Genomic DNA, 25314 nt, shown 5'->3' on the forward strand with positions numbered 1-25314 from the left:
CCCCCCATACACACACTTTAAAAGTCTGTTTCTCAGCAAAGTACATTTTAATTCAGGTTACTAGGAATTGTTCAGCTTGTCCTTCGGAGAAATTATTACCGGAATTGTTTCTGAATGATTAATTTTATCTTATTTTTCTATATAAACTTTTATTCCTATCAGTTGTTGCTTTATTTTTTACTTCTTGCTTTCTTTGAATTTTTGTCAGCTATTTTATAATCTAAATTATATATTTAACTCATCAATTTCTTCCAACATTAACTGTTATATTCATAATTTTGTGGGATTTTTAAAATCTATATCTTACAAGTTTAGCACAAGTTTTTTGTTATCATATCGTTTTATGTATTTATAATTCCTATTACAGTTTCTTATTTGACTCATGATTTTTCCAGTAGTGTATACTTTAATTTCTGTTCACTCACACAAAAATATTTTATTATTTTGCAGTAGGGCCGGAGCTTATAGCATAGCAGGTAGGGCATTTGCCTTGCATGTAGCTGACCTGTGTTTAATTCCTCCTCCCCTCTCAGAGAGCCCGGTAAGCTACCGAGAGTATCCCACCCGCATGGCAGAGCCTGGGCAAGCTACCCATGATGTATTTGATATGCCAAAAACAGTAACAACAAGCCTCACAGTGGAGACATTACTGGTGCCCCCTCGAGCAAATCGATGAATAGGAGGTCAGTGACAGTGACAGTGATCTTGCAGTAGATAATTGTCTAACAATTGTTAATGTAGCCAAAGAACATATGATTCCAGTTCCTTTAAAGCTAGCTTTATAACCTGCTATGTTTTTTGGTGTTTTTGTTTTGGGGGCCACACCCAATGGCATTCAGGACTTATTCCTGGCTCTGTGTTCAGGGGACAAGGGAGGTCCCAGGTGGTGCCAGGGATCAAACCCAGATCAACCACATCAAGACAAGCACTCTACCTGCTGTATTATCACTCCAGTCCATTTCTGCTTTTTCTCTCTGATTTCTCTTCTCTCTTCCTTCCTTCCTTCCTTCCTTCCTTCCTTCCTTCCTTCCTTCCTTCCTTCCTTCCTTCCTTCCCCCAATTTTACTCCTTCGTTATTTGGAATGTTTAGGCTATCATCGTGTAGGAATACTTTAGATAGTTTAATACTACATTAAGTTATATGACACAACTGATAACATTTATTGAGCGATAAAGGACTAATAAAACTTGCGTGCATATGTGTGTGATTTATTTATCCTTTTATCATTCTCTAGACATTCAGATTATCTCTATAGACATTGTATATTTGGTGAGGGGGGATGAGGACCTTCCCCAGTGCTTGACCTGGTGGTGTGTTGTTTATCCCAGTGGTTCCTGACAGTCAAAGAGCTACACCCAGCAGTGCCAAAGTGGGGTTGGGAGGTGGGCACGCAGTGCCAGGGGTTCAAGTCACAGCAAGAGAGGCATGTTCTGCCACTGAACTCCGCATCAGGCTGTTTTCACTTGGGGCACCCCAGAGCGGGGTGTGGGTGAAAGCCCTCCCCACCCCAAGGGACCCAGCCTGGCAGCCGACCTCCACTACTCAACCATCACCTCGCTCCAGGCCGCTTTCCACCTGCTCGGGCCCAGCCTCGCATCTGAGTGAACATATTCCTGGACACATCATAAGACACTCCCTACCCATTCTCCATAATTACCACACCATATTTGATGAGGTCCAGACAGTAGGCAACAAATCATAGAGGGAAATATATACATATGCATATATGCATATTTTCTGATATATTTCCCAAAGCTTACATCATCCAAACTTTAACAACATGTTAGTGATATCCTATTGAATGTCCTAATGGCTCCTGCCAAAATAGAACAATCTTCACACTGTTTCCTATATAAACCCTTTTTTGTAAGCATGTTCAGCAGTTCTTCATAACAGACAGTACAAAATATATTCTTTCAGTTGTGTTTTGGGACAGGGCTTAGGGCTTGGGATGGAAACATCCCGAATTTGGTGGTGGGAAGATGTAATGGTGGTGGGATTGTTGTCTGAATATTAAATGTAATCAAATATTGTGAACTAACTTTGGGACAGGGGTTAGGGTTTGGGATGGTAACATCCTGAATTTGGTGGTAGGAAGGTGTTATGGTGGTGGGATTGGTGTTTGAATATTAAATGTAATCAAGTATTGTGAACTAACTTATAAAATCACTATCACTGTCATCTCGTTGATCGTCAAATTATTTGAGTGGGCACCAGTAACAAAAAAAGAGGCATGTTCTCTGCCACTTGAGCTATTCTTCTCCACCCTGTCCTATTTTTTGATTATTGTGCATGGACATGGCAATGTAGATATTACTTCCAGATTAATAAAACAACAAAAAAAAAAAAACAAGAAAGAAATTCAGGTGGTTTTTCCCCCACATATAGCCAGAAGTGGAATCACTGGATTCTGTGATAGTTCTTTTAAATATGTCAAAGGCACTTCTGTGCTATTTTTTTTATAGTCACAGCATTAAGTGCATCCACACCAAGAGTACACGAGGGCTTTCTTTCCCTACTTCTTTACCACTTGCAACTTTTTTAAAATTGTTTTTTTTTTATTTCTATAAAGTAGTTCACAATACTTGATTACACTTAATTCTCAAACACCAGTCCCACCACCATTACAGCTTCCCACCACCAAATTTTGAATGGTTTCTATCCCGAACCCCAATCCCTGCCCAAAAGCAAAACCAAAGTAATTTACTTTGTATTGTTTGTTATGAATAAACAGCAGAAAATGCTCCAAAAAACTTTCCTTAGGGGAGAGTGTGTGAAGATTGGTGTGTTTCAAGGACCATTAAATCACTCTATAAGAGATTATTAATATGTTGTTAAGATTGAGTCTTGTGTGCTTATATATATATATATAAACATACATATATATGTAAAAATATATTGCCTTCTAAGATTGGTTGTCTTCTACTTTTAACCCCCTCTAGTGTGGTGCACTACTCTTGGAATATGAGTGGTGTGAGGTACGAGATGTCCAGGAATAGATTTACTCGTGGGTGAGGCTTGGCCCGAGTGTGTGAAAAGCAGCCATGAGCATGGCAGGAGGATTTTGGCTGCCAGGGCTGGGTCCCTTGGGGAAGGGAGGGGTCTCGCTCACCCCCTTACCCTCCCCCAGGATGCCCCAAATGAAGCAGCCTGGCACTGGGTCAACACATGCCATTTGCAATTTTTGTCTCTTGATAATAGCCCTTCTAATAGGTTTGAAAAGATATCCTGGATATCCTGTGATTATTTGTATTTTCCCATTAGTTAATGGATTTTAGTGTTTTTTTCCAATCTACTGGCCAATTTGTATGCCTTTTTTTGGAGAATTCGTTACTTGGGTCTTTTATTTATCTTCGAATGTATGATTTGTTTTCTTGCCCTTGAGTTCCTCACATGTTTTTATATGAAACCTTTATTTGGGTGTATGGTTTGTAGATAATTTTGCCCATTCCGTGGGTTGTCCCTTCACCCTATTGATAATTTCCTTTCTGTGGAGATACTGTTTCAGTGTAATATAGTTCTAGTTGTTTGTTTTTGCTTCCTTTGTCTTTGCTTTATGTGGTCTTATCCAGTTATTTACCAAGCCAGTGTCAAGGGATTGTTTTCGTTCTGGGAGCTTTGCCATTTCTGCCATGTGTTTTTGTCTTGAATATATTTTGAGTTGATTTTTATTTATGGTCCTAGTTAAGGGTCCACTTTACTTTTCTGCATAAGGGTCTGATTTCATTTTTCTCCAGTTATTTCAACTCTGTATTGGTTCTAGTATCTTCTCTCCATTGTACTTTCCTTGAAGATCAATTGATGGTAAATACAAGTATTTTATTCTGAGCTTATGTCTTGTTTAATTATTCTACATCTTTTAAGATGTGTCTTTTTATTACTATAGCTTTGTAATGTCATGTGAAATAAAAGACTGTTGTGTCTAGAATTTTATTCTTTATTAAAAACTTTTTTATTGAATATCCATGAGATAGACCATTACAAAGCTGTCCACGATTGGGTTTCAGTCATACAACACCCATTCATCCACTAGTGTATCTTTCCCACCACAGTGTCCCCTGTGTCCCCAACACGCCCCCTGCCCCCAGCCTGCCTGTATGGCAGGCACTTTTCTTCTTGTTCTCTCTCCTTTGCCTTTTGTGCATTATGGCTTACAATACAGGTACTAAGAAGTCATTGTGTTTGTTCTGGGCATTCTGGATTTTAATCAGGAAAGTAAGGCTGGGGTAGCTATTTTAGCTGGGTGGCAGCTTTGAGGTGTGTATGTGACTGCTGGGGCTTCCAAAAATACAGGGAAGTGTGGGGAGGTAGCCCATCCTGACCCCGAGAAAGCCTGGGGATTTCAGTCCCCAAACCCACATAACTGAATTGTCAGCAGATTATATCTCAGTGAGGTCTGTCCCAAGAGAGTGGAGTCCTGCCCGGGGCATGGCAGTGATTTTGGATGGTGGGAGCAAGCGGATGCTAAGGTCTTTGCTTGGGAAGACACTAGGATGACCCCTGCCTCTCCAGTTTACCCTACTCTGTTCAGCCTTGTACAGGTCTGAGGTTAACTGTGGGTTTTGATCTCTTGTGAGATTTATTTATGGGTCTCTGAAGCAAGGCCAATAAATGAGCTTGTATAGCTGAGCCAGAGGTGGTTTGTGGCCATGGCTCCCACATACCTAACTTCTGGCCATTTAATTTCTCAGGAAACTTGGTCCCAAGTTGTTGGGGTCAGGCCAGAGGCACAGCGGCAATTTGTGGTATCAGGAAGCCTAAGGTACCATCAGGCTGCTGATGCACTCGCCCCACATTTACAGGTTGACCTGCTGGCACCACCACACCCCTCAAATTTTATTCTTTCTGCAGAATTGCTTTGCCTATTCAAGCTCTTTTGTTGTTTCATTTGAATGGTAAGATTATTTTGATTTTGTGAAAACTGTCACCTGGGATTTTTATAGGGATGCGTTGAATGTGTCAATAGCTTTAGGTAGTATGAAGATATTTTCATTATTAATTAGTTCTTCCAATTCAGAAGCACAGAATAACTTTTTATTTCTCTTAAATTTTGTTTATTGCTGTCTCATGGTTTTCACCATACTGTGTATTTGATCTCTTTTATTAGACTGAATAAAATATTAAATAAGAGTAGTAGAGGGAGCATATTTGTCCGGTTCCTGATCTTAGAGAAATACCTTTTAATGTTTCACCATGAAGTAAGATATTAGCTGTGGATTGTGGGGTTGTCCTTTATTATGTTGAGCTAGCTTCATTTTATATTATATATTGTTGAGAGCTTTCGTCAGAAAAGAGTGTTGCTTTTTTCTGTCTTTTATCTGCTGAGATAGTAGTATAATTTTGTATTTCATTTTATTAGTGTGTTACACATTTATTGGTTAGAAGCTGTTGAATCATTCTGACATCGCTGAAGTAAATCCCATTTGTGCATGAATAATGATTCTTTTAATGTAGTATTGCATTTAGTTTGTAAATATATCATTGATGGTTTCTGCATCATTGTTCATCAGAGACATGTAATTATTTTTATATTGTTGTCAATTTTTGATATCAGAAATAGGATAGGACTAAAGCAATACAACGCCTTTAAAATAGTTTATCTTCATTATCCCCCATCTTGTAGTTGCACTTTTTTTTAAAATTTTTATTAGTGAAACACCATGAGGTACAGTTGTCGTCTTACAAATTTTTGTGCTTGGGTTTCAGTTATACAATGATCCAGTACCCATCCCTCCACCAGTGCCCATTCTCCATCATTTACATTTTTTTAAAAAAATTTGTCAGTTGCACTTTTATTAATGTTTATTTTTCTCTTGTATGCTTTTTATTCTCGTGTTTATTTTAAAAGTTAATATTAGCAAATAGCTGACCTCTTTCGGCTATTCTTTATTTCTTGCTACTTGTGCTCTGATCTGGGAATGTTTTTCTTAGTCCTAAAGAATCCTTTTCCATAGTTCTTGTTCTGTATTGACAAGAAAAATCTTTCCATATTTGCTAAACTGAACCTGTCTTTCAAATTGTCTTCAGTTTGGAAGAAATCATTTACTGTGAATAGAGATTTAAGTTGTTAGATTTTATCATTTGTATTTTATTTTCTTTAAGGAAAAAAAAAAGACGTTTCAGTTGTGTTTTTGTTTTCATCATTTCTTTCCAAAAGTCCATTTTATTAGTTTTTTTAATAAGATGCATCTTATGTCTCTCTCTCTGAGCTCGGTTTTCAGCATTTTAACATGAACCTGTGTTTTAGCAATTTGACTATGATGTGCCTGAGTTTAGCTTTCTTCTCTGGTAGTTTGTGCTGGAATGTGTATTCCTGTCTAAATTTCAATGCTTCTTCACCCTCTTTCAGGGAATTTTTCAGTCATTATTAATACAGTTCTTTGTTTTCACTCTTTCTCTTCTTTTCTGGGATTCTGAGTTTACAAGTCATTACCATGTTTCATATCTGTTATCTTTTGATCTCTTTGTGCCAAGTACTACTGACTGTCTCTATAGTGCATTTGCATATGACATTTTAGAGATTTACATCTCTAAAACCAATTATTGAATTCCTAAATTTCAATCATTGTTTTAATGATATAATTTTCATTTTCATACTTGTTGTAAATTTTCTCCCATACTGAAATTCTCCAGACTTGTTTCTCTTACGGTTGAATTTATTAATCAGTGTTTTTATTTTTAATCAGTCTATTTAAGAATCAAATGTCTGAACTACTCATGACTGCATTTCTATTACTCTTAGCAACTTAATCTTGATTTTTTTTAACCTCTTTCTAAACTTTTGGTTGGTTGTAGAACATCATGAATGAAAAGTAAACATTAATTGCTGAGTGAGGGTGGTAGACCTTTGATGCTGACAAAAGTTAGATTTGGTTGATATAGTTTTAATTTGTTTTTTTTTGGGGGGGGGGGAAATCATGCCTGACAGTGCCCAGGGGCTATTTCAATATTCCATGCTCCATGCATGTGGTTACTCCTGATGCTACCCAGGAGATCAGGCAGAACCAAGGTCTTGACCAGTGCATGGACCACCCAGCCCATTGAGCTGTCTCTTTGGCCCTCAACGGTTAGTTTTAAGATGTCTTAGAGAAAGTTCAGATCTGGTTTATCTTATATCCAAAAGCATAGCCCTTTCCCCTTTATCACTCTTATTCAAAGCCATGGCATTTCTCCGGCTTCAACTGAAAGCAAAGTGTATTATTAATAATCATCTGCTTTGAAGGGATTTGACCTTCCCCCTCCACCCTGACCCCTAGCAGAACCATGATTGAAAGCACCACTCGATTGTTTAATGCGTTAGCTACCCTTGCCTGCAAGTCTGGGGGTGAATAGCATAGGCATTAGCCTGCAACTTCAGGGGATTTTGCACATAGATTTTAGGCTGACCTCTCAGAAGTTTCTTAACTGAAATTTTGGCCTTTCGATTCCAGTTGATTCGCTAATCAGGCAACAGACTGACCTTTTCGGCTTGACCTCAGGTGCTCACTGCTGTGAACTGGAAGATGCTATAAAGGGAAAAGCTATAAAGAAGGGGCAGCTCATGTCCAGTGTTTTTTCTTTCCTCAAGGCTTGTGACTCCTTTTGTCTTTTGCTCTTCAAAGTCTTTAATTTTCTCTATTTCCCCCCAACTTTCACCATTTAATTTTAATACCCCAAACTATTTGTTTGGATGATACTTATTTGTTAGGATGATACTTATTTTTGATAGATATTTTCTTTCTGAAGCAGAAATTTTGGTAATGCAGTCTTGTATTTGTAGGTCTGAAAAGAACCTTTTTTTTTCAATTATTATTTTTGGGTTACACCCAGCAATGCTCAGGTGTTATGCCTGGCTCTGTTCTCAGGAATTACTCCTGGATTGCTTGGGGGACCATATGGGATGCCAGGAATTGAACTCGGGTCGGCCACATGCAAAGCAAACGACCTACCCACTGTGCTATCGCCCTAGCCCCAAAGAACCTTCTTAAAAGGCTCTAAATAGAAGAGAGTGTCAGGGTGCCACTTGGGGTGAGACCAGAGAGGACAGCATTTGGCTAAGTCCTAGTTTAGACCATTGCAGATGGTTCTTTAAACATTTCTCATGTGGGGACATAAACCTGCATTTGTCATTTTGGTGGGGTATGGGCCACCCCCAGTGGTGCTCAGGGCTCACTCCCGGCTCTGTGGTCAGGGATCATACCTAGTGGATTTTGGGGAAACATGGGTGTTGAGATGGAACCAGGGTCAGCAGCGTGTAATACCAGTGCCCTCCCCGTTGTATGAGGGCTCGGGCCTCCTGGCATGCATATTCTATATATGTGATGGCAGTATTCCTGGACAGTCTTTTTCCATTTCAAAATGATTTTTTTTTGGTGGCATTTAAAATGAGAGAGAGAGAGAGAGAGAGAGAGAGAGAGAGAGAGAGAGAGAGGTAGCACTGTAGCACTGTCCTCCTGTTGTTCATCGATTTGCTCGAGTGGGCCCAGTAACGTCTCCATTTTGAGACTTGTTGTTACTGTGTTTGATATATTGAATAAGTCACGGGGAGCTTGCCAGGCTTTGCCGTGCATGCAAGATACTCTCAGTAGCTTGCCAGGCTCTCCGAGAGGGGCGGAGGAATCGAACCCGGCTCAGCTGGGCTGGCTGCGTGCAAGGCAAACGCCCTATGGCTGTGCTATCACTCCAGCCACATTTAAAATATATAAATAAAATAAAGACGTGACTGGGATGGCACGCGTGCCTATCATGTGAGAAACTTCAGGTTTGGTCCCTGGCAGGGCCCAGCCTCTACTCAGCACCACCAGGCATGGCCCTGGTAGTTGCCAACAGGGCCAGGTCTCAAGAAGATGGTGTCTGAGCATCAGTCTGAGAGAGGTCTGATTATCACTGGGGGAGTAGTACCCACCTATTCCCACACTGTTGGTGATAACCCCCCTTTTTTTAAGTCTAAAGGAAGAAATTACTGGTTAACCTTCTCCATTTCTTAGATGACCAAATATATTCTTATTATCTCCCGATAAGCATATGCCAAGATAGAAATGGACCATAAATTTTTTATTGAAGATAAAGAGTATTCTCCAGGATAGGACAAGTTTGCCCTTTTTAATGGACTGTAAAATGTTTTGAGGTATAGGGTTTTAATAAATTGGTCATTCATTCCTATGTTGCTGGATAGTTATAGGACACAATATGTCAAAAGTGACTTCAGGATTTCCAAGCTAGTTTCCATTCCTTAGGACAGAAGCTGTAAAGAGAAACTCCAGGAAGTAGACATGAGCAAAAAATTAGAATTTAAAATGAACACTTTTGGGGGGAAGAGGACACTCCAGTTGATGGATGTGACGTTAGCATGATGTCTGCATGACAAGTTTGATTAAACATTATTGTAAATGCTGGTGCTTCAATCAAAATGGCAAAATAAAAAAAATAAACTGGCAATGTAGCATCTGAAACAGAAAGGATAGAGCAAACTGAAATTTGGTGCAATATAAAAATGGAGCAAAACTACTTAGAAGAGAGGCTGGAGCAATAGTACTGTGGATAGGGCTTTTGCCTTTCATGCGGCAGACCCAGGTTCTATTCCCAGCACCGCATATGGTCCCCCATGCCTGCAGGGAGTGAGCCCAGAGCACAGAGCCAGGAGTAAACTCTGAGCACCAACGGGTGGCCCCAGAACAAAACCAAAGGTGTACTTAGAAGAGGAAACTGAAAGAGCATTAAAAAATTTAGAGAAGAAAACTTACAATGAAGGTAACTGCACTTTTGAAGGGGTGTAGGCCACACTCCAGGGTACTTATTCTGTGTCTAGGAGATCTTGCTTCTGTGCTGGGAACAGAAAGCAGGGCCAGTTACAGGCAAGGCAAGTGCCTGACCTCCATGAAATTGTCACGGACCGGCTTTCTCCACCATGCTCTGTTGAGGAATGATGCTAGGACCACCTTCCCTCCCCCCTCATTTATCTCCCTTGTCAACCCATGCATCAAGGGGACAGTATGAAACATCTGGTTATGGCTGCAGAAAGTGCAGAATCCAAAGAATAAAATACGACTCTTGATTGATGCTTATCTTTGTTTGGGGAGTTGTTATGAAACTGAAGCAAAAGCCAAGGCATGGTGCCCTCACTGGTCCCCTTGCCACAGCACCCACATTGCTGTGAAATTCCAGTCTGGTTGCAGTTTCCCATGGTGGTGGAGGCTTACCATGGTCTCCTCCTAAAGAGTTGGAGGTGGTATCCTTTTCCCTCCACCAGTGTTTGGGCTGGAGATCCCCTCATCTTAGAGATCTGATCAATCAGGGCCAGCAGTAAGGAAACGGGAGCATGTACTGAGAATCTTGCAGACTTAAGGGTCCTCCATTAAAAGGCACAAGTGGCTTTCTAACGCTGAGCTGGCCGTGCTGGAGAAACAGACATAGATCAAGCAAAGCAAGAGCCATTGGACAGAAAGTCAGATCCTGACAGAGAAGTCCGGCGGGCAAACATTAGGTCCCATGACTCACTTTGTTAAAATTCAGCCGGGACTAGGAACAATGTTCAGGAACACTGCATGCTACCATGAACATTGCTGTAAACCGTGGTGCCTCAAAAAAAAATTTTTTAAAAAAAAAACGTATTTAACAACAACAAAAGAAACCCACGTATTGGAGAGGTCGTACTTATGGAGGGATCTCTGCCAACTGTTTCAGCAGGAACATTTTATCCCTCTTTTAGTGGATGAACTCTATTTTTATCATGAAATAATCCATATGACTATTAAAAGTGAAGCATATGGAGGTAGAGAGAATTACCAACAAGTAGTCTACATTTTTTTCTTGCCTGAAGTAACTAATCATTTGATATGTCTTCCGTTTTGGTTTGTTTTTGTAACTATTCAAATATGCTGTGAATGTTTTTTCATACAAATAAACTCGCAGTCACAGGACCATGTTGAATGTCTTGTAAATATGTAAATTATAAATAGGAATTATTTAATATAAATTAACAGGGAACACACAGAGAGCCCCAGTTTGACTACACGGTCCAATAAGTGCTGTCAGAAGTGAAGCCTGAGTAATGTTATGTGTGGCCTAACAAACCCCCTATAAATTGGAAAAAAATATATATATATATATATAAAATCTAACTTAAACATCTAACTCATCTATGTAATGGTTAAATATTATTTTAGATTTTAAAAAAGCTATCATTGGCACCGTTCTTTTGAGAACTAGGCTTCCTGGTTTGTTTTCTGACCGCATTCCCCGCCAGGGTGACCGGAGTCTATCCAGGATTTGGGTCCCACATCCCCTTGCTGAAACTGACACAAAGCAGGGCCTCCTGGTCCGGGCTGGCCGGCCAGGCTCCGCCCCCACCACCGGGCAGCCAATCAGCAGCCCCGCAGGGATCCTCTACACCCCACGCCCCATCAGCACCGCCCCGACTCCCACCCACCCCTGCCCCCTCCCCGGGACACACGCAGGCAGGCACCTCCCACCGCTGCCTCCCCTAATTTCCAAGTCCCCAGGCTGTCGCCCAGACTCCTTGTCGCATCTCTGCAGAGGAGTCTCGTCCCTCTCCGAAGTAGCCGGTGTGGACAATGGGTGAGTCTGGTCCGAAGATGGGTTCGGGAAGCCGAGCTGGACTGGGTCCCCTGCAATCGCGCCGCCCCCCGGAGCGGGAGCGGGAGCCGGAGAGGAGAGGACGGGCTGGGGGGCCCCAGGAGCTAGAGGCCTAGGGCAGCAGCCGGCCACTCCCGGTGCCTCTCTCCGGGGCTGCCCCGCGCTTGCTCGGGTCCCTCCCCGGTGCATTTCCTCCCCAGGAACCTCAGCGGCAGAAGCCTGGTGTTTCCCAGGCATTTCTTGGGTCCTGTACAACGTTTTTCACGAGAGAATAGTTTAAAGCTGCAAACCACGTACAGAAAATAACAGATTTATTTTTTTCAGATGGTGTCATTTTCACCCTGTTGCCTTAGTTTTCTCTGTCCTCTTCGTGTGTGTGTGTGTGTGTGTGTGTGTGTGTGTCTTCTAAGAAGCAGAACAGGACTCTAGCAGCCCTATCCTCAGAGGTAAGTTAGGTTGTACCTTTTTTGTGTATATTACTATTACTATTATTATTATTACCTTATTGTCAACAATTAACATGTAGATGCAGTGTTTTTGTTTCAAAGTATATGTGTGTGTGAAACGGTATCATACGGTTCTAACCTGTGTTACTCCTGACATTTCATACCCCAAAGGGCTTTACAAGCAGACCTTGTCCGTTAGTTGAAAACCCTGAGTTCAGGAGAACATAGAGGACTGATCATTGATCCTTGAAGGATCCTGAATTCAAGTCCTCTTAGCGTTCCCCAAGTCTCCCCTGTGTGACCCCAACCGCTGAGCTCACCTTCCCACCTGCCCTCCTGTTCAGATTACTGGTGGGCTGAAAGGGGTCGGAAAGAGATGGAGAGAAGAAATAGGCCATGGGCTTGGACCCAAACCAAAGTCAGGGCTAAAAGTCACCCAATTTCCCAAGCATGAAATATTGGGCTTTAGAGCATCCCGAATATTTTTTGTTATTCAACAAACATCCATAGTTTTATTGTGTCCCAGGCATGGATCGAAGAACCTTATAAGGATTGAGTCCCCTCAGGTAGACCCTCAGACAGGTTCTTATTTGATCCTCCTCGTTTTACAGCTAATAAAAGAGGCACAGAGAGGCCTTAGGTCAGGCTTCCTGAGCCACTCAGCCCATGGAGGGTGGCCAGGGATCTGAATCCAGGCCTTCTGGTGACCCGCTGAGTTCCCCACTACTTCACTGGCTGCCTGTCACAGGCTGCAAATGGACCAGCGCAGGGAGGCAGAATCTCCATAAGTGTAGGATCGGGACATTCGTGGGCAGAGAAGGAGCTGCTGCCAACTGGTTATCAGGAAGGACTAGAGAAAAAAAAAATGGAATGGATGCTGATGGATCAGCTTTAGCCCAGATTTGCTAGAGACATTCTTTGGTTTAACACTCAGAAGTGACATTTAACTTTGTAGCACGCTTGGAAAAGTTACCTAGCCCCCACTATTCCTCAGGATCAACTTAAAAGGGTCAGGTATACCTCCCGTCCGGAGGAGGAAAGCATTTTCAAGGATTCCTGCCTTTGCGTTTCCCCATGGGGCAATACACACCAAGCACGCCTCTCCCGGGACTCTTAGCTCCTGCAACTGAGAATCGCGAGACGTTCCCGGGAATGCGTGCCCGAGTTGGCCCCGACGAGTCAAGTAAAGTTGAGGCCTTTCAGTAAACGGCTGTCCACTCTGCCAGGACTGGGGTCCCAGGCCAGGCCGAGCCCAGGGGGCTGGCCACACAAAGAAGCGCTGTCCGGGGCCAAGCCCCGCCCCTGCCGCTGCCTGGAGGAAATGGGCGGAGTCTCCTGTGAAGCCCCGCCCCTGCGCGCCAGGCCCCTCCCCTGACACCAGTTTCAGGGGGGTGAGTGGGCGGAGACACTCGGGAGTCCCCGCCCCCGAGAGCCAGGCCCCGCCCCGCGCTAGGCCCCGCCCCGCGCTCCACCGCTGCAGGGAAGCCCATTCCCGAGGATCTCAGGATCTCGCGCCCTGTCTGCGCCCAGCTGGGCCTTTCGGGCTGCCCCTTGCCAGAGTCTGGACAAACCTGGTGAGTGGTAGTCCCCATCTTCTCACAGGCTCGACCCAAGGCGGGGAAGGGGGATGGGGACGGCGCTGGGGGGCGCCGATTGCAGAGCCCACTGAGGTGTAGGCACCTTTTCCCGCAGGTTCCCCGCTCCGGGCACCCTCCCGGGCTCTGCCCAGCCCCTGGCCGCTCTGCTTCTCCACGTTTTTGAGGTTCCTTTGCGGGCTTTGTGGCGTCGAGTTTACTTGCAGAACTGACCTTAGAGAAACGCCTGCCTGCAGCGAGCCACTTCCCACCCCCCTCCCCCAGTATCCCCCCTGCCCTGATGCCCTTTGGTCTTTGCAAACAGCATCTCTGGGACTGAGACCACCCGCCTACTTGTCCTGAGTCCCCTGGAGACGTGTGTGTGTGTGTGTGTACGTGGGTGTGTACGTGAGTGGGTGTGTGCCTGTGCACGCGTGAGGGGAACCCCCGAGACTTGTGCCAGAGAGTCCCCGGGCCTGGGCACCCCCCACCCAACCCAGACCCGACTGCCAGCTGGCGCTCAGTTCCCTGCCAAGCCCGCCCCGCTCCCCTCCTCCCCCTGCTGGCCTGCGCTCCCCCAGCCCCCTGCCACCCCGCCTCTGACATCACGGACTTGCTCTTTGCAGACTGGCTCGGGGCTGGGGAGGAGAGCGTGGCCCGAGGGGAGGGCTGGAGGGGACAGGGGAGAGGGGGGAAGAGGGCTGGAGGGGACAGGGGAGAGGAGGGGAACCCGGCGGGTGACCGCCGGCCTTGGCACGTCGAGCCTGGGTTTGGCTTTGACTTAATCTTGGGGTGGGCTGAGCCGGAGGCGGGGAGAGGCCGCTCCTGGATTTTCGCCTTTTCCTCGAGTACTACATTTCCCAGGTCCACTGAGTCTGGGGCCTGCGCCCCTCCACGCCACTGCTCCCGGCGCTCACTCGTGGGAGGAGTGATCAGAGAGCGAGGGGCCCCGGAGACCCCTCCACGGAAACTCGGGAATTAAGGAGAAACGCGTGTTCTGCCTCGAACACAGTCTCTCTCCCCCTTCCTCCCCCATCACATTTTTAAGTAAATTTCTTGAAAGCGTTTTACTTGGAGAAAGAAAGGAAAGAGAGGGAGGGAGGGAGGGAGGAAGGAAGGAAGGAAGGAAGGAAGGAAGGAAGGAAGGAAGGAAGGAAGGAAAGAAAGAAGAGGAAGGGAAGGAAAGGGAAGGAAAGGGAAGAATGAAAGAACGAAAGAAAGGAGGAATGAAGGAAAGAAGGAAGGAAAATAAAACGAGAAAGAAAGAGGAGAGGAAGGGAAGGAAAGAAAGAAAGAGAGAGAAAGAAAGAGAGAGAAAGGAATCTAGTCATGTGGAAATAGGGGACTAGGAGCAAAGTTTGGGGTCATGTTTACTTTTAAGGGGGTGGGAGATGGATTATTTAAGCCAGCAGGGGCTTTCAAAGGTCTAGACAGTGGTATGTTTTTAAAGAAAGGTGGTAGGTTCATGGGAGTTTAATTTTTTCAATAGAAGTTTTTGCAGCTTGTATCGTTTCCCTGCATTACTCACTCAGTCCTTGTGAAGGACAAATCAGGGAGCTGACTGAACTTTGGTTTCGTCCAATCTTTGGAAAGGATGAATAAGGAAATAGAAACTAGGTACCCTTAAAAAAAGGGAGATGACCAGTGGAGTTGGGGGTCTGCGACATTACTTTTCAAAGTAACAGCAACTCTTTGCTGAAGTAGCACTGTCCTGTAGGACTCTCCTCCCGTTGTTCATCGATTTGCTCCAGCATCTACCGGTAACATCTCCGTTGTGAGACTTATTGTTACTGTTTTTGGCATATCGATTACGTCACGGGTAGCTTGCCAGGCTCTGCCATGAGGGCGGGATACTCTCGGTAGCTTGCCGGGCCCTCCAAGAGGGGTAGAGGAATCGAACCCAGGTTGGCTGCATACAGAGTAAAAGCCCTACCCACTATGCTATGGCTCCGGCCCTTGCTGAAGTAATGAACCCAGATTTGCACTCCATCCCACATCCGTCACTACCTCCACACCCATTCTCATGAGGAATGAAATGTATCCCCTAATTCCAGACTCTGTTAGGAGGATTTGAAATCAAACTATAATGGAGCGAGTGACTCCGTTTCCACGATAGGTTTGCTGCCTACCTGTCCTTCCCTTCCATTCCTCTTCAGAGGACAGCCCATTAGTGGTCGGGTGGTCCCTTCTCTCCCCCTCCCTCCCCCTCCCCCTCCCCCCCCTCCCCCTCATCTCACTCCCCTTTCTCTCCCTCCCCCACTTCTCTCTTTCTCTCTCACCCTTGCCTCACTTCCTCTTTTCCTGATGTGTCCGGCATACCTCTTATTTTTAGGGGCTTCGAGTTCTAGACAGGCCAGAAGCGGAGTGGGGAGGGGAGGCAGGGAGTGGAAAGCCAAGAAGGTGGGAGAACGCTGGGGTGTCGCAACAGGGATTAAGGACAAGGCATTCTGGGAATGCCCCCACTACAGTGGCCCTCTCTCCAAATTAGAAGAGTAAACACCTCCGTCCACCATCCCCTTTCCAAAAACAAACAAAAAGAACACATACACAAATCTTTGACATTCTTCTAGGTCGGGGCAAAATAGTTTCCACTCAGCCTTGACCACTCAACTGCCTGCGCAGAACAGGATTGGTTCAGTTTTCCCTGGAGTTGTCTGGTGGCAACATTAGTAGCCAGCCTAGACTGACACCATCCTAGCTGTTCCTGGGCACACACCCCCGCCCCTGCAAACATCGGCCCCACCCCAGCCCAGCAGGTAGAAGGCAGAAGGAGGAGGAGACCCAGGGGACAAGCAAATCCCTCAACCCCCTTTTCAAATCTGCAAGGCTCTCTGCCCAAGACTCTGTCACGTCACCCCAATAACCCCTTCCTCTGTAGATAATGCAGTTTTGAGAAGGAAGTGTGACTCCCCTGCCTTGGATGCATTCAGAGTCTCAACCTCGCACAGCTCAGAGATGGGGAGTCCAGCCAGAAGCTCTTTTTGTAGAATGGATATAAAGACTGGCTGGTTGGCTGGTACCCTCCTTTATTGGGTAAAGGAGGCCCGGAGGGACCAGGGGTATGTGGAAATCAGAACCGTATGACCTTTGGTTTAGAGATTCCCCACTCACAAAATTAAGCATGGTTCAGGGAATTTCCTTGCCATTTATCTTGATTTCCAGTTTAAAACAAACTCTTTTGTGTTTATTTGTTTGTTTGTTGTTTTGGAGGGGGATCACACCCAGAGATGCTCAAGGGTTACTCCTGGCTCTGCACTCAGCAGTTACTCCTGGCAGTGCTTGGGGGACCATCTGGGATGCCGGGGATCGAACCTAGGTCGGCTGCATGCAAGGCAAACGCCCTAGCCACTATTACTATTACTCCAGCCCCTCCCTTGATTTCCAGTTTGAATTTGTCTGTCCGCATTGGTAGCTTTGTACAGCCATGAGCCTTGGCAGGCAGGCCTCTTTACCCTGAGCTATTATTTCTCTGGGGAAGGTAAGAAGAGCAATGGCTACTCGGAGAATGAGGAGCTGTTAAGTTGAGTTGCCATGGTCAGTTCCCCCAGCAGATTGGGATGGTCGCCCCATGTCGTGGAGGACATTGGAAATCATTACCTGTCATGGTTTTCACCTTCTCTTCCTTCTCTTTATCCTTCTCGGCCTCCTTTTCCACCCTGAATCTTAAGGATCATACACATCTGTCTAATTAGTGAAGTTGAGCATACTTTCTTGGACAGATGGGCATCTTATTTTATTTTATTTATTTATTTTGCTTTTTGGGTCACACCCGGCGATGCTCAGGGGTTACTCCTGGCTTTGCACTCAGGAATCACTCCTGGAGGTGCTCGGGGGACCATATGGGATGCTGGGACTCGAACCCGGCTCGGCCACATGCAAGGCAAACTCCCTACCCGCTGTGCTATTGCTCCAACCCCCCCCCTCCACCCGCCATGGGCATTTTAAATTCCCCTGATGTCAGTAGTTTTCCTTAGAAGGTCCGGATTGCCGTAGAAAGATGGAAGAGGAGGAAAAGGAGAGAAAGAACATTTAAAATAAGCAGGGCACGTGGGAGTAAGCAAGTATGTAGAAAGGGCAGAGAGTTCGGGTGGTGAGAGAATCTGGCAGGATCAGCAAGTCACGGAGGCTAGACACCCCAGAGTGAGGCCAAGATTCTCCCCTGTGACGCCCTGGGTGCTGGGGGAGAGAGGATTCTCTCTCTGAAAATCAAATGGCCTGTCACTATAGAAAAATAAAACTAAGAGCAGTCTTGAGGTTGTTTTAACCAGGTCAGTTTCATTGAATGAATTGTAGGGGCGGGGGGCATGAACTAGGTTAATGGCAGGATGACAGGATGATTGGAAACCAGGAGAGACATTGGCAGGGCTTGTGCCCAGCTGGCTACAGATCATTGTTTGTAGAACTTCACATCGGGCGAGGGATTTTTTTTTTATATTTTTTTCCTCTTTGGAAGAATTCCTATTAGGCATATACATAAATTATTTATTTATTTGGCTTTTTGGATCACACCCAGCAATACTCAGGGGTTACTCCTGGCTCTGCACTCAGGAATTACTCTTGGCAGTGCTCAGGGGACCATAGAGAGAAGGGAGAGGGTGTCACAGTGGTCAGCCCCAGGAACAGCAGGGAAGGGACCCGCTCCTGTTAACCACTTGTTGACTGGTTGTCTAGCCTTAAACTTCTCTGAGTTCAATGTCACCATCTCTACTTGATAGGGACACAGCCTCTGTAATTCACCCTGAAGAAGCTAGTTTGGAAAGAGAAAGACTACATTGAAAATGCCTTTAGAAGGGTGTTGTGAAGACCTTCCCAGGGTGGTAGAGACATGCTAAAAGTAGTCTATAGACCAAACATGATTGCCACTCAATGCCTTTCTTGCAAAACACAGTACCCAAAAGAAGAGAGAGAGAACAAGGGGGAACAGAGACAGGGTGGGATGGGGGAGATGGGGGGTGGGAGGGATGCTGGGACCCGTGGTGGGGGAGGATGGGCACTCGTGGAGGGATGGGTACTTGATCATAGTATAACTGAAACCCAAGAACAAAAATTTATAAGTCTATAACTGTACCTCATGGTGTTTCACTAATAAAAAAAAATGATTAAAAAAAAAAAAAAGAAAATGCCTTTAGATCCAGAAACCCATACAACTGATCTTATGGGTCTTGAGTCTGTTAGTTTTATCAGCATGAGGGGAAGAACTTTTTCAAGGGTCATAGAGGTCATTGAAATCTCAGTATACTAGTAATTCATATAGATCCAAAATAGGAAAACTTTAAATGCTTAATCCATTGTAGAACTTAACATCAGGCGAGGGTTTTTTCCCCCCCCTCTTTGGAAGAATTCCTGTTAGGCATATACCTAAATTGTTTGTTTATTTATTTATTTGGCTTTTTGGATCACAACCACCAATGCTCAGGGGTTACTCCTGGCTCTGCACTCAGGAATTACTCCTGGCGGTGTTCAGGGGACCATATGGATCGAACCTGGGTCAGCCACATGTAAGGCAAACACCCTACCTGCAATACTATTGCTCCAGCCCCTAAATTATAGCATGCATATGCTCATGCATGCTGTATATATGGGTCACTGTCACTGTCCTCCCGTTGTTCATCAATCTGCTCGAACAGGCCCAGTAACATCTCCATTTTTAGACTTGTTGTTACTGTGTTTGGTATACTGAATACGTCACGGGTAGCTTGTCAGGCTTTGCCATGCGGGCGAGATACTCTCGGTAGCTTGCTAGGCTCTCCGATAGGGGCAGAGGAATCGAACCTGGCTGGCTGCACGCAAGGCAAATGCCCTCCCGCTGTGCTAATAAAACATTGAAAGGCACCTAATCTGCAGTAATTTCTTTAATCTTCAGGAAAGCAATGCTGTCCTCCTTACTTGGTTGCTGAGGACATGAAGGCCCAGCCGGGCTGCTCGCCCTCACTTAGCAAGCAACAGATTAGAAGAACCTGAGCCCGAATCCCCTGGCCACTATTACCCTTAAAGCTGGTCCAGTCTTGGCCAAGGAATGGAATACAGAGATGAGCGGCTGAGAGGAAAACTTTGGGGATGCATCTTCCAATGCAGTGAGGGAAGAACAGAAAGCCAGTGGGTTAAGGGGCTGCAGAGATGGACACAAGCTGGGGCTTTGCTGCTCACCGGCTCAAAGTGGCGAAGGCCTCAGGGCCTGAATTTGCAGGATAGACCAGGGGTGTCCTGAGGTTCTGAGTAGGCAAACATGTCTGTCCTTGGGGAAACTGTTTCCTGGGGAAAATCCGATTCCAGACTGTGCCGACAGGGATGCTAGAGGCGAAGGAATAGAAGGAAAAAATATCTACACACACACACATACACACACACACACACACACACACACACACACACTCCTTTCTCTTCCTGTCTCCATGGGTCGAACTCTGCTGTCATTTCCTAACTTGTCACCTTCGACTTCTGCTTCTTGGGGATGTGGACATGAGGCTTAGAGGAGCAGGACTCCGCTTCCCCTCCCCCATGCCTGCAATCAAGGAACCTTCTATGAGGCCCCTTGCTCTCCAGACTGAAGTTCCACCTTCCCTGCTGTAGGATGAAAGAAATGGGGTAGAGGAGGGAGCAGGTTGAGGGGACAGCATGCTGCCCGCTCTCTCTCAGCTCCAAGGCTCGGTGTTGGGATGGTTGGGTTCTTTCCTGCCTCTCCCTTAGCGCCTGGTGTTGGCCCACAAGGTTCAGGGATGGTCCTGTTGAATCTCTGCTTACACTTTCTCAGAATATCCTCCTCTTTGTAGTTACAACAGGTAATGCAGAAATGCAAATGATTATACAAGAATACTCTGCACAACTTTATGCCACAGAGTTGATGAACCTTAGAAGAAAATGACAAATGTTTTGAATCCTAAAACTTCCTAATACAAATTCAGGAGGAAATAGAACACACCAATTACTCACGCAGAGATTGGAACAATAATCAAAAGTCTCCCCCAAAATAAAAGACCGGGCCCAGATAGGATCACAACTGATCACAAGCTTCCACACCTTCAAGGTGGGCCTACTTCCTAAGGACTCACCCAGAAAATTGAAGAAACAAGAATTCTCCCAAGTTGAACCCAATGTTACCCTGATACCTCAAATAGGAAGAGACATTCCTAAAAAGGACAGTTATAGACCATTATCCCTGATGAACACAGACACAGAGATCCTCAACAAAATCTTAGTGAACAAGACTTAATAATATATTGAAAGTAACTTATGCTATGATCAAGTGGGAATTAACCCACTTAAGGAATGCAAGGTTGGTTCAGTATATGCAACTCAATAAATGTAACACACCATAGTGATTTAAGGAGAGATAAAAGTCATGTTATCAGATAAGTAGAAACAGATGAAAAACAATGTCCCTTTATGATAAAAACTCAACAAAATGGACTTAGAAGGAATTTAGCTCAAGATACTAAGACTATGTATCACAGACCCGCGCGTAACATCATATTCTAGTGAAAAACTGAAAGCCTTTTTTCTAAGATCCATCACAAAGCAAAGACACTCTTACCTGATTATTCAGCATAGAATTGGAAGTTGTTGCCACAGAAGTTAGGCAAGAAAAATATTAGAAAAGGTAAAGGCCCTCCCGTTGATCGTCGACTTGTTCAAGCGGGCCCAGTAATGTCTCCATTGGAGACTTTGTTGTTACTGTGTTTGGCATATCGAATACGTCACGGGGAGCTTGCCAGGCTCTGCCGTGCGGGCGAGATACTCTCGGTAGCTTGCCGGGCTCTCCGAGAGGGGCGGAGGAATTGAACTAGGTTCGACCATGTTGGCCGCTTGTAAGGCAAACGCCCTACCACTGTGCTATTGCTCCAGCTCCCAAGAAAAATATTAAGAGATCCAAATTAGAAAAGAAATTAAAATATCACTATTTGCTCATAATATATGTGGTAAACTCTAAAACTCCACCAAAAAACTCCTAGGAACGAAAAGCCTATACTGTAAAGAAGCAGGCCACAGAATCAATATGCAGAAATTCATTGTGTTTCTATATGCAAGTAGGTAAAACAGAAATTTTCTTGCTTTCCCTTTCGCACTTGCACTTAAAAAGGTCAAGTGTCTGGGAATCAAGAAAAGAGGTGAAAGATTTTCACAAAGAAAACTGTAGACACTAAGAAAATAGACACAGAAACTTGAAACATGTTTCTTGTTTGTGAACTGACGAACATGTTTGAAACATGTTTTTTTGGCTGAACTGACTTTGTTTCTTGGCTGAACCGACGTTAAAATGACCATCCCACACCCAAAGCACTGTACAGACTAAATGCAGCTCCCAGCAAAATTCCATGTATACCCCCATGTGGTATCAGACACAATCGGAACGGCATCGTAACACACCAAGCTTAGTAACTTAAAATAATAACCTGAAGTCCTGACTGGTACTAACCAAGTCTATAACTTCTCAGAAAAAGACGTTAGGGGATAGGGAGATAGGACAGTGAATAGGATGCTTGCCTTGTATGCAGCAGGTATGGGCTTGATCCCCACGTAGTCTAGTCCCCTGAACCCCACCAGGAGTGATCCCTAATGACAGCCTGGAGTAATCCTTGTTTACATGGTCTGGAGAGATAGTACACAGGCACTTGAAGTATATGGCACTTGCCTTGCATGTTCCCAGCCTGTGTTCAATCTTGCGGCATTCCAAATATTCCCTCAAACACTGCCAGGTGTTATCTGAACATCACCAAGTGTCACCCAAAAACCTAAAAAGAAAGAAAGAAAGAAAGAAAGAAAGAAAGAAAGAAAGAAAATTCCATGGAATTCTTTGGAACATGGAATAAGGAAACTCCCCAAATAGTCAAAACAGCCCTAGGAGTGGGGTGAGGGTGGAGGGGAAAATAGGAAAAAATTTTTTCCTGACTTTTTTATTCTGTAAAGCTATAGTAATCCAATTTGAGCACCTACTGAGGAGCACAAAATCATTGAAGTATTTAAAGGGAATGAGCAGTGGCCAGTAACAGGCTGAAAGACTACCAGTAGAACTGAGTTGAGTGTGTGCAGGGCTCTGGGTTGGGGGGATGGCAGGAGCCTTAGGGACAGTGGTGAGGGGTGCTGACATGGTTGATGCATCTGGGAGCCCAACCTTGGCTTTCTGAAACCCTGATAATAGTTTTGTAAGCCACAATGCTCAGATTAAAAAAAAAAAATTCTCCCATTTCTGTCTCTTCTTCTCTACCATGTAGCGTCCAGCCTGTGCTCTTTTGAACTTTCTGGCATCTTCAAGACCCTCTTTCCAACACGTTCATATCCAACTCATCTCTTGGCGACTCATTTGTGCCCTGATCCGTCAATTCTGTTGGTTCCCATCAGTGACGGAAGTGTCCAGCACTTTGATGTTGACACTAAGGGTTTTGGAGGCTGGGGTACAAGCGTGGTCTTTGGGTTGGTGAGTCCTTGGGTCCGCTCACCAGGTCAGTCTCATCTGGAGACTGGCAGCAGATTGTCTCAGCTGATGGCAAAGGTGACCCTCTTGCCTCATGTGTCCACGCGTGACTCCCCGACTGAATCTTTGCTTTGCTCTTTGCAGAAGCGGATCCAGCCATGGCCACTCCCTCCGCTGCCTTTGAGGCCCTGATGAATGGAGTGACGAGCTGGGATGTGCCCGAGGATGCCACCCCCTGCGAGCTGCTGCTCATCGGCGAGGCGGCCTTCCCGGTGATGGTGAATGACATGGGGCAGGTGCTGATCGCGGCCTCGTCCTACGGCCGAGGCCGCCTGGTGGTGGTGTCCCACGAGGACTACCTGGTGGAGACCCAGCTCTCGCCCTTTCTCCTCAATGCTGTGGGCTGGCTCTGCTCCTCCGCTGGGGCTCCGATCGGGGTGCACCCTTCCCTGGCACCCCTGGCCAAAATCCTCGAGGGTGCCGGCTTGGAGGCGAAGATCGAGTCAGAAGTGAACGACTCCCTCGGGGTTTACTGCATCGACGCCTACCATGAAACCATGACGGAGAAGTTGGTCCAGTTCATGAAACGCGGTGGCGGCTTGCTCGTGGGCGGCCAGGCGTGGGACTGGGCCAACCAGGGCGACGACGAGAGGGTTCTCTTTACGTTTCCGGGCAACCTGGTGACCAGCGTGGCCGGCGTGTACTTCACCGATAACAAAGGGGACACGAGTTTCTTTAAAGTGTCCAAGAAGATGCCCAAGATCCCAGTCCTGGTTAGGTGAGTGCCTTGCCCCAGGGGTGTTGATCTCTGGTCACTTGGTTCACGTGGTGCTTGTCCTCTAGTTGTTCTCAAACCCAGGAGGAGGGACAGAGCAATAGTACAGTGGGTGGGGCGTTTGTCTTGCACGTGGCTGACCCGGGTTCAATTCCTGGCATCCTATATGGTCCCCCAAGCACCGCCAGGAGTGATTTCTGAGTACAGAGCCAGGAGTAACCCCTGAGCATCACTGGGTGTGACCCCAAAATCATAAAAAAGCAAAAACCAACCAAACAAACAAAACCCAGGAGGGAACATGGCACCCAGGCACGAAGCCATCCCAAATCAGCATCATTGCTGCTATCTGCTCAGACTAGACCGAATTACTAAGAAGCATCTGGCTCTTTGAGGGATGGGGGATCAACCCCCAAGCCCATTCCCTAGCATCTAGCTTAATGCAATATATTGGCAGGCCCAAGCGTTAGCATTGTTAATGCAAAGGGAAGATCACAGGTTACTTTCAGAAGGTCATTTTTGGTTGTAAGGCGAGGTATATTTCCAACAGGAACCTCTTAAGGTAAAGTCTCAAGAGCTGTGGGGAAAGTTCTGAAGTGTCCAGCCAGATGGGATCAGTAAAGAAGCCAGAAATCAGGATGCTGGGGGCTGGAACAGGAGGAAAGTGGGGAGAGCCCTTGCCTTGCACATAGCCGATCCAGGTTTGATCCCCTACGCCCCAGATAGTCTCCTGAGTACCGCCTGGCGTGATTCCTGAGCACAGAATCAGGAGTAAGTCATGAGCATCACTGGGTTTGATCCCAAATAAACAAAAAGTCAGAGGATGCAGAAGTTTGAGAGAGCAGAAAGAATGGCACAAGTTGTAGTTTGCGAAATTTGTGAGGCTGAAAGCGGTTTTGTTTCTGGGCTCAGAAGACCAGGTGATTGAGGAGGAAGGAGGCAGCTGTTGGTGCCATTGTGGAGTCTGGGGCCGACCCTGAAAGTTCTCTCACAGTGTTTTCCCATTTATTTGTTTCAAACCGTTCTTGGGCATGACATAGGACACTGGAAACAGCTGACTAGTCCTGGCTCGGCCAACGGCTGATGGATGTCTAATTTGGATGGATGGATGATTGGATGAGAGAGATTAGAAGCTACAGTAGTACCAGGAGTGGAAAAAGCATAGCGCATCTTGCTCTGTATCAGAGATGAAGACTCAGCATCCTTGATAATGAGCACTGACCTTTACGACTAGTGGGGTGAGAGTCAGGTGGGGTTGGCTGAGAAAGACATAACAGAGGCAGTGGAGACATATAGGGCATGAACATGAACCGCAGACTTGCTTTGGCATGGAACTTCTGGAACCTACGTCTTCATCTTCATGTGTGCAATGAGGAAAGCATGGTGCTTGAGAGTCATAGTAAGTGATCTTACACTGAACACACTTACCAGTGATTTTGCTCAGAAGGATGGTAAGACGAGGCTACAAGTCTTATTTCTTAACAGCCTAATTCCCCTTAGTTGTCCTCAGAGATGGTTCTTGACCAAACCGGACCTCC

General features: G+C 45.6%; 1 protein-coding gene across 2 annotated transcripts in view; it reads left to right on the plus strand.

Moving 5' to 3' along the window:
* The first annotated feature begins 11436 nt into the window (after positions 1 to 11436).
* The window catches only part of LOC130032437 (TRPM8 channel-associated factor 1), a 37924-nt gene continuing 24046 nt past the window's right edge, over positions 11437 to 25314 (plus strand). For both annotated transcript variants that reach the window (XM_056123990.1, XM_056123989.1), the window contains exons 1-2: positions 11437 to 11557; positions 23149 to 23782. In XM_056123990.1, coding sequence (XP_055979965.1) covers positions 11554 to 11557; positions 23149 to 23782 — 638 coding nt within the window. In that variant the 5' untranslated portion in view covers positions 11437 to 11553. The remainder of the gene's footprint in view (positions 11558 to 23148; positions 23783 to 25314) is intronic.

This window comes from Sorex fumeus, unplaced genomic scaffold (genome assembly GCF_029834395.1).
Source record: "Sorex fumeus unplaced genomic scaffold, SorFum_2.1 ptg000048l, whole genome shotgun sequence".
NCBI lineage: Eukaryota > Metazoa > Chordata > Mammalia > Eulipotyphla > Soricidae > Sorex > Sorex fumeus.